This window comes from Silene latifolia, chromosome X, assembly GCF_048544455.1.
Source record: "Silene latifolia isolate original U9 population chromosome X, ASM4854445v1, whole genome shotgun sequence".
Classification (NCBI taxonomy): domain Eukaryota; kingdom Viridiplantae; phylum Streptophyta; class Magnoliopsida; order Caryophyllales; family Caryophyllaceae; genus Silene; species Silene latifolia.
Window position 1 is genome coordinate 11,598,728 of NC_133537.1, and position 13,251 is coordinate 11,611,978.

At 36.4% G+C, this 13,251-nt stretch overlaps 1 protein-coding gene across 1 annotated transcript; it reads right to left on the minus strand.

Moving 5' to 3' along the window:
- Positions 1-2,470: 2,470 nt before the first annotated feature.
- LOC141622861 (kinesin-like protein KIN-12E) lies at positions 2,471-11,570 on the minus strand. Its single transcript, XM_074438882.1, has 21 exons — positions 11,197-11,570; positions 10,407-10,562; positions 10,219-10,302; positions 9,735-9,854; positions 9,346-9,459; positions 9,067-9,159; positions 8,871-8,960; positions 8,700-8,770; positions 8,518-8,592; positions 8,316-8,403; positions 8,165-8,223; positions 7,986-8,049; positions 7,801-7,866; positions 7,072-7,230; positions 6,881-6,985; positions 6,420-6,655; positions 6,031-6,100; positions 5,884-5,940; positions 5,546-5,605; positions 5,368-5,447; positions 2,471-4,941 (listed from the first exon to the last, which is right to left on the minus strand). Exons 1-21 carry the CDS (start codon positions 11,470-11,472, stop codon positions 2,883-2,885), a joined length of 4,182 nt encoding a protein of 1,393 aa, XP_074294983.1. The 5' UTR covers positions 11,473-11,570; the 3' UTR covers positions 2,471-2,882.
- Between the last annotated feature and the right edge of the window lie 1,681 nt (positions 11,571-13,251).

Consider the following 13,251-nt stretch of genomic DNA (forward strand, 5'->3'; position numbering starts at 1 on the left):
AGTTTTACACGTAAAACGGATATAACCGTCTTTACAAACAACCAACTACTGTAATTACTAGGATTAGGAAATGTTGGTGAAAAATGGCCTTTCAAGTTTCAAGTGTGGCTCAAGAGTCAAGAGCATCAAAATTTGACCCCTTCCTTAAAACAAACAGCTAGCTATTCGTCATTATACGATTTACTGGTAATTATTATACGTAGATCAGATGTTGTCATATTCCGCAAATGACGCTACACTGTTTGCCACCACTAAAATACAACATAAACAGTTTAAACTCTTCCAAGTAGTATATGTACTCCTGCTCATTGAATCCCAACTATTATTTTAAGGTTTTAATTAAGATAGTCTTCTCGCATAGTATTAAAAATTAAATTCAAATTTTAAGAGCTTAAAAAATTCTCGCAACTGAAAATTTGATCACATGGTATTGGTGGATCAGTGTATTATCCACTCTTCAAACTTAATGGCACTTGAGTGTACGTCTTTAAGGGAGAAGTACTGTTGATTAGGTATAAGTATAGTTGATTCACAAATTCTAGAATAAGACGGTCTTATACCGTGAAACGGTCCACTTTTATAAAAAGTTTATTCATTTAGTGTTAATATATGAACTGTATTTTTATATAATGGAACCGTTTTACAGTATTTGACCGTCTCACATAAGAATGACTGCAGTTGATTAGGTAAAACGTATGATAAGCTGCATTGATAGTATATTACTGGTACTATATTTGGCCTGGTTTAGAAAGGTAAGGCAAATGGAAAAGTAGAGGTATTATTATACTTGAATATGCTATGTGATTGCTGACATTAGCCGCCCAAAACTAGATCTTACCAAGTACGGAGTAGATACGTACGTATAATAATAAGAAGATGCGTATATACATTTTAAGTAATCCCACATATCAAATAGATATCACTTTTCTACGTTCAATTGTATAGGGACTAGTAAAAGTTTGTAGACATGACCCAAATCCTACACTTAAAAAAATAAAAATTGAGGACCGGACCTAAATAAATTCGGTCCAAACCTAACTTGATTAGATTAGTTTTAATTTTTAATGGTAAAATGAATATATCCGTTTAAAGTAAGACTAACCGAGAGGTGCAGAGACTAGTAATTGGTATCGCAAAACAAACAATTATCTAATGCTCTCATGGAACTCTGTCAAAAAAACTTACTTTCTATGTGTTGGGACTTTCGATATATACTTGTTGATTCCTATGATATTATTCATATTTTTCTATGTTTTGGGACTTTTGATATATGCTTCCTGTTTCCTATCCTCCTCTTCTCACTAAGCATGGTTATGGTTGAGAGTCTCGAGACTTAAAATTAGCTTGATAAAGCTCGAGAAGTTGAGCTGAACATTAACCAATTCAATATTGAGGGCTCGGGTGGTGTCAGTCACGCTCCTACTCCTTCCAGGCTCTAGCTAGATCGCACGGACACTTCTCCCTTTTAGCATGTTCTTGCACAACACCCTGATATACGTGTCTGATACCTAACAATTCGTATTCTTATTTTAATTAATAATTTTAGAGTTTGGACACTCTATAGCACTTTAAGACATTTCAACTCAGCATGATATAAATATATGTGGCTACGTTGAGCTACAATGCTCTTACGTTTGGCTTCTTTCCTAGAATGAATAATTGGTGTATTATGTACGTGATGTTTATATTTTGTAAATTTGATTATCTTAAAATGGACCGTTAATGTCATTATTCAATTTATGACTAATGTAACGCCAATACATGATGTGGAGCTAACAAGGATACCAACTTTATTTTGATAAATTATAAACACATAGCCCTACATGACACTTCTAAGTTGTAATCATGCACAAACAACGGCCTTTTGTGACTTTGCAACTGTCCACTCTCACATCGCAAATTCTGGTTTCATACGGTCACTTTTCGTCCGAAGTTTCAAACGGGCATATGTGACCATTTTATAATTAAATGTAACAATAATGGTACAACTAGTTTATGATAATTTTTTCTTTTTTAAATAATGGTCACATTTGGCTGTAAAATGGCTACAAAATCACGTCTTATTGCTTCGGACAAAAATGGTCCGTTTGAAGCAAGACCAAGTGCTCTCCGCAACCTGTTTTCTCGTGAGTTTTATTATGACTTGTGACAATCACAAGTAAGGATTTGTGCATAGCATATACTAAAACAAATGTGTCAATGGCAAATTAGTTGGTCGACAAACATGTAAATTGAGATTTAAAATGTGGCTTCATGATACGAGTACTAAATTAATAATATAGCAAATTTCGATTTCAAGTCAGTGTTACACGAATCTAGACATTGCCATGGGCACAATCAAAATAAGGGAGACTCATAATATAACCTAACCTAAACATATTGGTGTTGAAGATTCCGAGTTTAAGGTATTTCGGGTTAACTATCGGTCATGGTATGAAACTGACTTAAAGATGGTGCGAATGATAAATAATTGGTAAAAACTGACTTTAACATTACAAAAGCAAATGCTCATCTCTCTGATACGGTTCAGTTGTTCTAGCATTCTATTGAACCTTCAGATTCCTCTGGACTTATACAAGGCGATTTTACACGAGCAGTATTTGATGCAAATTAAAGATTTTCGTAAATAACTTGGCATGAAACATTCGTACCAGAGATTTTGGCAGAAAAGGTAACTTCGCTGTCAAGCGGAATTTCTGCACACAAGGCCTAACTGCAAAAGCCGGCTCAGAAGCTGTATACATTACAGATCTTCAAGTTACATTACAGGAAGAATGTTCATCACTCGTCATTTGGTCGATTCATGTTATGTCGGACAGGATTCTGTTTTCGTTCAGTATCAGGAACTCTTGAAGGACTGACAGACAAGATGGCTTGGCTGTCTATCTCACAATCCTCGACACAATAGTGCTTGCTTCGTCAATCAAGTTCTGAACATCTTGTAGCTCTACTCGCATCTTTTCAGATGGAAGGTCTGTTTGGCATTCATTTCCAAAGACGAGTTGAGTCGTTCTCTTCACGATTTCTGTCCTTTCCGACTCTAATATATCTACCTTTATCGACATAGTACACATATCTTCTTCCAGAATGCTGAGCTCCTCTTCTCTTAAACAATCCTCAAATATACAGTGCTGGTACTCAGCTATTAAAGTATCAATTTCGGTTTCCCCATTCTCTTTCACCTCCATGAGAGCTGATTTTTCGTTCATTACATTCTGCAAGGCATGCTTGGTTTCCTCGACAATTTTGGCTGCCTTTTGCATCTCCAAACTCACAACTTGAATCTCATTGTTGAGCTTTTGCCGCTTCAGATTCAAATCTTCAACATCTTTCTTTATGGTGCCTAGCTTTTCTCGGGACTGCTTGATCTCATTGTGAAGTTTTGTTTTCTGTTCCTCGGACTTTAACAGTTCAGTTGCCTTACTGCCAATTCTCCAACTACTCTGCCCTGATGGAATTTCATCTCTCTGAACATTGTCTATGGAAATAAGAACTCTTTCGTTGTCTTGTCGTTGGTTCTCTTCCTCTAGTTTGGCTTTCAGCAACAACAAATTGTTCCTAATTTCAGCTTCAGTTTCTTGAATCTCTCTCTTTTTGGCACTGATTTCAACACTTTGAGCCTGAAGACGGGCTAGATTGTCCTTCTTTTGATGGAAGAAGGACGCTGAAGCATCAATCCTTGCCTTTGCTCTCGTTACTCGCTGCTCATAGTAAGCAAATGATGAAACAATACTTGTAAGTGTAGCTCTAATTGCAGCAAGCTTATTATCAATAAGAACCCGTCTGGAACGGAAATCCGAGGAGAGGATTTTATGGGATTCAATCTCCTGTTGCTTGAATTTGATGTGATCCTTTTCAGCTTCTATTTCTTTAGAGATAATATCACACTTGAGAACGGCTTCCTCAAGAACTCGAAACTCATTAATATAATTGGCAGAATTTGATAGATTTTCTCGAGCTTTTTCTAATTCGACCCTCAAGAGAACAAGCTCATCCTCCATTTGCGAATAATAACTAGTTCTACCATCAAGTCCATTGTCTGTAAGATCCTCAGAATCGGCAAGGAAGTCAAAGGTTGGGTTTTGTTCATCTATCTCCACAGACCTCGTTTCATCTATCATTGTTTTGCAGACAGGAGAGCTTTCCGACTCCTGATTGTCATGTAGATCTTCAAAACTCGAGGGACCAGCCAAAGAGCTTTGATGTTCATCTGACTTTGAACTTGTCTTACGAACTACATTTTCACGCACGTCGAGATTGGGGATGTCATCTTCCTCTAGGGCATCTTCTTCAGCAATTGGAATATGCTCATCCACGTCCTTAATGGTACTTACCTCAATAGAATCATCAAAATCGTGTGGATGCTCTAGTACGTCAACCTCAGCAAGTTTTTCCGAGAAGAAAGATTTTCCAGTTTCCAGGGAGTTGTCATGCAAGGCAGATGAAAGTTTCCTCTTCAAATCATCTCTCTCCTGCATTGCTGTCTCATATAAACTCAGCAGCTTCTCATTTTCCTCGTGCAATTCAGCGAGTTGATGCTCTAAATCCTCCGATTGTTTCCCTTCTGTACCTTCCATGTCAGGAGCGATATCAATTTCCATGTTTTGAGCTTCATAATTGCCACCATTTTCAGCATTTAAACCGACTTTGGCATTCTTCTCTTCAACTGCCCTTTCATACAACTCTATCAGCTTGCTGTTGTCCTCCACTAGAACTTTAATCTTAGCTCGTAATTCATCATTCTCTTTAGAAAGAGTAATGGCCACTTCATGAGCTTCAGCTTCTCTCTGACTTGCTGCTGCAATAGCATCCACCATCGCTTTCAGCTCTACATCACTTGTAAGGGTGGAAGGAACTTCACTTGACAATGTTGATATTTTATCATTTGATTCTTCAGCGGATCGAAGTGTCTTTAACTCAGTTTCTAAATCCTTGATGTGCCTGCGCGACATAATAAAAAGTAAAGATAAATAGCTTATCAGGAATATCCACAAAATCTAAATTACTAAATTGTCCTGTCCGTCAGACCAAATTATCACTTGGATGAAAACATGAGATCGGCTTAGAAAAAAATGAAGACGAGAACTTGTGGAAAAAATCTCCCTCACAAAGCCAGTTACTATGGTGATGTGAAGTTTAACAATGTCATCCAAAATATCAAATGCCTATTCTTACAAGAGGAAGCCAAGTAGCTCTATCTACAGTCTACATTGCACTGTGACAGAGCAATGGAGAACATTTGACGACCCAGTTTGTTACTGTAGTCTGTAACCACAAGTCTCCCATGAAGCCGTCTTCTGATAAAACAGTGAGGCGGTTTTACACGGCTGTTTGTGTTGTAACCAAATAGATTCAAGGGAGAAATACCTGTCCAGTTTCTCTTTCTCCCCCAGTCTAGAGTCAAGTTTTTTCCGCAATGAATTAATTTCTGCCTGGTGCTGAAAAGCCTGTCAAGAAATATCTTATTAGTATAAAACAGCTGTAGTATAATCTGAAACTAAGATAATAGCTAGAAAGAAGGTGGTTTGGTGATCAGTTATCACACCTGTAGTTGCAAGAATTCATTTTCCTCTTTAATGGATGATAGCCCAGGTGCTGCAGACTCCTGATGAAGGAAGACACACAAGGTAGATGATCAGGATAAAGTACACAAGCACATCTTTACATGTCAATTTTATTACATTGGTGATATGACATCAACTTGACCATCAATTTCTCGAAATACAAGTAGAGATCTGATGAAAATTTAGACGCTTGATTTATCAAAATGCTGAAAATGGTGGCAATTATGAAATACGAGTAGAGATCTGATGAAATTTTTCACAAAATATAATAGATATACAACTTTTTAACAATTAATATAAATGAAGATCAGTGAAGCACCTGAACATCTGATGAATCTGTTTTATGCATAAGCTTCCAGTCAAGTGCTTCAAGTAACTGTATAGGACAATTAGCAATGGAAGGTCAATCCCAATAATTATTTAAGAGTTTATATAGCTTAGAAAGTTCATAGTCAATCAATAACACCTTATTCTGCAATGCCGAAATCTGTTCGTTCATTTTCTCTCTTTCACCTTCTTCATAGAAAGATTTTAATCTGCCAATGTAGTAATATATACAAATAAACATTAACTCCAAAACTTTTGAAATAATTTAAAAAAAAATGTTGATAGGATATATGTTAGTTACTCCCTCCGAATCCTTGAATTGTCCCCATTTTTCAAAACCCCTCTCACAAATTTTGAAAATAGGAGCAATTTCCATGAATCGAACACATATCATATTTTAGTTGGTATCTTTGACCTTCAGTTATGAATAACAAATGTAGCCCTCAGCATGGATGTCACAAGGAAGATAGCTCCATGCAACAAGGTAAGCATTTAAGCTCATCTGAGAAACATAGACAGCCAACATACCTTCTAAGTTCTTCGGTCAAACGCAGGTTTTCCATGGCAAATCTGGTCACTTCCTGATTCCTATCGACCTGAGCACGCAAAACTTCTATTTCTTTTAAGTGCTCCTCCTTCTCCTTCAGTAAGTGCGCCTCAGCAGATATTTTTCCAGAAGCAACAGCTTCTAACCTCTTAATTCCTGCTTCTCTGAACCTGAGCCTCATTTTCAAACCTTGAATTTCGTCTTCCCTTTGCTTTGCCTGCATTAGCAACAATACGCCAAGTTGCCAACAAGCCATTATATGGGGAGTTCACTAACGTAAAAATACTTAGACTAACTCAGACATTGCTTCTTCTTGATCAGCTGCTAAACACCACAGACATTAATTTCTCCCTTTGAAAGGAACTTGGAAAGAAATAAGATTAACGAATCAGAGTTGAATAAAATTCAAATTCTTATACGAAAGCAGTGTATGGAAACACACCAGTTGCATAGCTGCCTTATTTTCAGCTGTCAGTGATTGCAAAGCCAAGTCCTTGTCCTTTTCTCGTCTAAGTGCTCCAACAAGAGCAACTTCATATTCTTTCTTCTGAAGGAAACCATAGAACATACAGAGTATTTAACTAACTTGTAACAAGCTGAGCATCACCTTGCCAAAATAACAAAAGCACAAACCTGCGATTGGCTTTTGTCAGATCTCAATGGACTAAAAGAACCATTAAGCCCTTCCCACTTAAAAGCTCCTGGTGAACCTAGCAAACTCAGTGACTGTGCTTCACAGTCCTGGTTTCCTGGTCCTCCATTGGCCAAACTACGCAGTTGAGAAACTTCTTTCTGCAAAATGGTGATTTAGGAAATTAGCTTTTTTCTGTACAACAAATATCTCAAAATTGAATTGAGATTCCAAGACCATCTCATTAACCCTAAATATAACTTTCCTATAGCTTCCATTTGGCACATTCCCTCATATTGATGCTCTAATTAGTATACTAAGTCTAGTATCCCACCTAAACGTTCTAAATTCTCAATATCATTGTACACAGACCAAGGTATGACTGTTGTGCTCCGTAAAGAACTTGAACTGACAACTTAACTGTTATGTGACCCCAACTTAGCCTCGAACAACAATTATATGGAACCCAAGCAACAATCAAAGTAAATTATGGAGTTTAGACTTGCTTTCTAAGAAAATAATATTTGGTATGCCCGTAAAGAACTTGAACTGACAACTTAACTGTTATGTGACCCCAACTTAGCCTCGAACAACAATTATATGGAACCCAAGCAACAATCAAAGTAAATTATGGAGTTTAGACTTGCTTTCTAAGAAAATAATATTTGGTATGCCCTATACAGAAAGTGTTTATTTTGCGTCCAGTGAAGGTACATAAGACAACGAATTACCTTCAGCTGCTGAATTTGCATTCGCATGGCAAGCACATCACCAGAGGCATCTTCGTTTATGATTGCCTGAAAAAGGATAACAACCGAAAAATAATTGCTAACAAGAATATACGGAGTTTAATTTTTTGGAGGAAAATGTAGTTGGTTTCATGGTGCTACAGAAAACAAATGTCAACATAACATACATTGTTCTTTATAAATTTAGCACGCTGAGCAAATTTCAGAGTGCTTAAAGTTTCCAGTGAGCAGCTGCAAGAAACCCAAAAAAAAAAAGTAGGATTACAAGTAAAAAATAAATGTGACATTAACAGACTTGGAATGTGAAGAATGTGAAGAAAAGCTGGGTGACGAAGAAATGACTAACCCATTAGAAGGACTAATATTAGCAATGATAATTGTTTTCGAATTTCCTCCCAGTGAATCCTGACCACATTTGAAAGTTAGGGTAACGATGTTTATGGCTTTAGTAGCGTCCTTAGAAAAATGCATTCAAGTAAAATGATGTTGGCATATACCTGAAGCAAGAAGGTTAATTTTGAATCTCGATAAGGCACATGAAGAGATTTTCCGTTGGACATGCTCACAAGGTTCATAATCACCAATCTGAAACATGAATCATAGACAAGTCAAAAGGAGAAATAAATTGAATTCGATGTGTAGTTGTGCAATAGTTATGTGACTAATGTGAAGCACTCAACAGAGAGTAAGGAAACGTACCCAAGAGTTGAAAGTGACTTGTTGATATTTGTGGCTTCCTTAAGTCGCTCACCTTCTGCCCCCGAACTCTTTTGCCTGTGGTGATCATCTTTTTGGTCAGAATGAACATTCAAAACTAATCTAGCAGCATGGAAGTATGGAACAATACATAACATATACGAGTAACTTCCTTCTAAAATCACCTTTCAGAGCCTGCCAGATCTACAAGATTTAGTCGAGCAAAACGATGATGGGTAACACCTTGAGATTCCCACTGCCAATTTCATTTTGTCAATATAATAGCATTCATTATCCAAGTGTATGTAATACACAGTTTCAAAAACTTCAAACCTATAGAGGGAACCTCTACTTACCGTACTCTCAATCACACATGTAAAAACACTATGGGAACGACTGCTTGCACGATTCATATTTGTGGCTGCCACCTTCCTGTTCATGGAACCCTGACATAGCCCGATAATTCCGTATCAATCAGTTGTAAAAATAGAAACAGGAAACATGGAATATAACTTGTGCTGGAAGAACTAATTCAATTTGGTGGATCATTACCTCAAGCAATTGTTGCATTACATCTCGAGCACTTGAAACCTCTAGCTCTGTGAGGTTTTCAACATAAATTCCTTTCTTTAAGTCTTCTCTAATCTGCAGAATAAGATTCATAAGGTCTACAAGTTGGAGTAAGAGCAAAGATTCAAAGACTAAGGGTTCAAGGTATGCAAAAGTAAACCCCCGAGCTTGCAGCTATACCAAGAGTCAGGTCTAAAAGTGCCTAAGCTACAATAATTAACAGTCTTACGATTGATTAGCCAGTTTGCTCATGTCGCTTACCTGTAAGTTCGATGAAGATGGGTTCAAAAGATCAAGAATGTGCTCGTTGTAAATTTCCAAAAATGAGCATTTACAAGTAAACCGAAACTTTTCTTCTCTGCGAGCCTCTTTTTCCTGTAATGAAACGTGAAATTTTCCCTTATGACTTTACAAACACAACTAGAAAAATACAAAATGAGTGCACCAGCAAGATTGACTATGATATTCCATCTGATTCTGTTAGCAGTAAACTACGTGGCGCTGTAACCTATGTCAGATAAAGGGGCTTAGAAACATATTATGCTCAAATATCATTTAAGAACTGTAAATGTCATATATTGATTATATTTTGACTCTTATTCCACTGATGATCAAAGTCAGTTGCACGTAGCTTCTAAGAAGAAACCTACCTTTTGAATCCTGGTAAACAAATATTCAAACACTCTAGGCGTCATCCCACAATTGACGCTATGTCGTCTAGTGCCCCCTTCTATATCTCCCAACATAGTATGAGTTTTTCCACTTCCAGTCTGCAAAAGAAAAATGAAACAAGATTAATAACATCAACCATAAGGCATGAGTTAAGTAATCAACGAAACAAGAACTTCCATGATGCATAATTGCATATCGGTGTTAATGCCAGTGTATCATACTCCATCGAGAGTAATAGTTCAGTTGTAGCTCTAATACTCCATTTGAATCACTAAACTGATGTTTGTTCAAAACCCAGAAATGCTAAAAACTACTCCATACAATTTAATTTCCTCAGCTTTATTTGGCAATGTAAAATGATTCTTAGTTACACCTGGACTACAAGCAGCTACTACTAGTGTTAGGCAAAAAAATAAAAACAAAACGATTGAACTGAAGCCACAATAAGTGACAACAACTTACTTGTCCATAAGCAAACATGCAGCTATTGTACCCAGCCACAGTGTTTTCCACCATAGGCACGCCTGCCACTCTAAAAAGCTTCTCCTGCTCATCATATATGAATGGAAGTTAAACACAAGTATAAAGCCTGACTTGCTAAATCGCGTAAAAGTAATTATATATATTGCACGAAAAAGAAGTTAACAAACCTGTGAAACAGTTTCATCAGCAACGACATCAAAAGTGAAGCGTGATTCAGGGTGTCCGGTCCAAGTAATTGTTTGGGAACTTTCTTGCCTAACACATCTGTTATAGCCTTGTAGTGATATCTCTGAACTGTTTAAAGGACGAAGTCTAATGATCACCTGTAAATCGACAAGTAAAATTTGATGCGATCTTGTAGTAGCTACCAAGTATACAAACCAACAGCTTTCAAAGTGATCATCCATTCCACATTTCGACACTACCAACGGTATAAACCTCTTGTTTCATTATCAAGAAAACTACAAAATTACAGTGATGACTGTAAAATCTTTATTGTCTCAAATTTTTAGGTCAACGAGATAAGATCCATCTTAAGACGCCTCTTTTGGAACATCTCAAGCTTCTTCATACCTCTAATTTTGAACTCTTGATTTCATGATTCGCTTTGTTTTCACTTATCAAATCGATATCACATTCTCACATATATAATCGAAACTTCATAAACTAGCTCAATCATCAGACAGTAATCATCTCTATCACTTCTTCTGAGTAAAATCAAACATATATACATAATCATAACTTCATAATCTAGTTCAATCATCATCAAACATGCCAGATTATCACATTCTTTCGCCTAAAACCAAATCCTCAAACCCTAATTCCTCAAAACAAAACACAAATTCACCTATTTCCGTAATCAATCCAGTAAATGAACAACGATAATACAAAAAAACTAAAATCAAACCAAATTAATTAATCAATCAACAAAAAAAGGTATATAATCATCAAATTAACCTGCACATTATGATCTTTCCAGAAGGACGGATCTTCAGACAAATCAAAGCTACGAACAGCCACCACATTATTATTATTATTATTATTCGTAGAATCACGAAACTCATCTCTGTCATTAAAGTTTCGTGCAGTAGAAGACTGCAACAACAAATTATCACGCGAAATAGACTTGGCAATACTCGGTGTAGCACGACTCGACTCAGGCGCGTCATGGAAAACTGTCCGAGTCTTCACCGTACTCGGTGTCTCGGTACTAAATGACGGGATCTTGAACATTGTTTGATTATACTATAGTTTTAATTTGAGAATTTGATGAGCAATTGGGAGATTAATTAAAGTATGAGAATGTGGAAGATGAAGTGAGGATTTGAAAGTTAACGGTAAGTAAAATGGGTGTTTGTGTTTGAATATATTGGGGAGGATTTCAAATTTTTGAAATTGAGGTATGTGGAGCCAAGTTTATGTGCATCCGGAAATTCTCATATGTAAGCGGTAGGCTCTATAAGGCGGAGCAAAAAATCCGATTATCCAAACTGATCCGATATCCGATCCGAATTTATGGATATCCGATCCGAAAGTTAAGTTCGGTTTGGATATCCGATCCGAAATCTTTGGTTTTGGTTTGGATATAGATATTAAAATTAAAACATTTGGATATCCGATCTGATCCGAAACTATAGTTTTCTAGTATAATTTCGAGAAACTAAAATTTTATTTGATACAACAACTTAATTAATGTTTAAAATATTAGAGAAATATTTAGGTGGTACTTAAATTTTATAGCGAGAACTTGGAATAAAAATACGAAAGAAAATATCATGTAAAACTATGAATATAATTGTGTTTCAAACTTAATTTTAAAGTAAATTCAAAAGTATGGATATCCGCATCCGATCCGATTATTTTGGATATCCGAGACATTTGGTTTGGATATTGGATATCTAACTTCAGGATTTTTAATATGGATATCCGATCCGAACTAGTACTTTGGATCAAATACTCGATCTGTACTTTGCACTAAGGCCCTATATGCCCCATACCATATGCAACTTCAAAGCGTCTCATTATAGACGGGGATATCCGTCTATAGTTATAGACGGGCCAAATATCCACCTACTTTAAGTAAAACGGGCCAAATGTCACCACCTTAACGCCAAATGTCACCAGTACCATTTCCATGTGATAAACTACCTGTTGTAGCTTATGAAATGACACTGGTGAACTTGTAAACGGGTTAATTGGCTTGGTCATTTCGGGGCTATTTATCACAGGCTTGAAAAAATTGAAATAAATCAGTTCGGGCCAGGTTATTTCGTATTCGGATAATTTTTGGTGGGTTGTTATAATCCCATCAAGTTATTTGAGTATAGTGGCCAATATGGCGGTATAAGATACGGAGTAATAAATATACGAAGTATTAGGATTGAGTTGAATAGTGTCCTTTGTCCGAATGTGAGTCACCTTCAATTCTGGTTATTTGGGGTAGTTCAATTTTGTCAGGTCTAGACTGATAAGCCATTGGGAGCATTGGCGGATCCATGCCTTAGGGTATGGGGTCCTCCGACAACGGAAAAAAAAAATTTGTATGTTTTCGGCTTTAATTTTATGCTAGAAAATATCATTTTCATTGAATAATATGGAAAATGTTATAAAGGACACCGGAAACATATTTTTCTGGATCCGCCGCTGATTGGGAGAGATCTTAAAAATATGATCGTTAGATCATTTAATAAAAGGACTAGTATAAAATTCGTGTAATAATTAAACAGAGCCCATCATAGCTATAAGATAGGCTGCAAATTACACCGAATTCTTATGGTGTTTTAGGGAGAAATTCAAAACTTTCTAATAATTTGGAGTCGTAGAAAGGGGTGGATCACTAAAGAAAATGAGTACAGGGAAATGGAAAGGATTCACATTGATTTTGGCGTTGTACGATTGATTGATTTCCAACATTTAATCGATGATTTAGCTTTATTAATTAATTTGTTAAATCAAAACTAATTTAACAATTCTGATCTAGACGAAATTTTTATTTGAAAGTAATAAAATCGT

What these genes read in the sequence shown, in the direction of transcription:
- LOC141622861 (XM_074438882.1), bottom strand. Translation starts at nt 11,472, where the DNA reads ATGTTCAAGATCCCGTCATTTAGTACCGAGACACCGAGTACGGTGAAG. An exon ending in TAATGCAACAATTGCTTGAG is followed by an intron (nt 8,961 to 9,066) that starts GTAATGATCCAC and finishes GGGCTATGTCAG; the next exon opens with GGTTCCATGAACAGGAAGGT. An exon ending in ATGAATTCTTGCAACTACAG is followed by an intron (nt 5,448 to 5,545) that starts GTGTGATAACTG and finishes ATTTCTTGACAG; the next exon opens with GCTTTTCAGCACCAGGCAGA.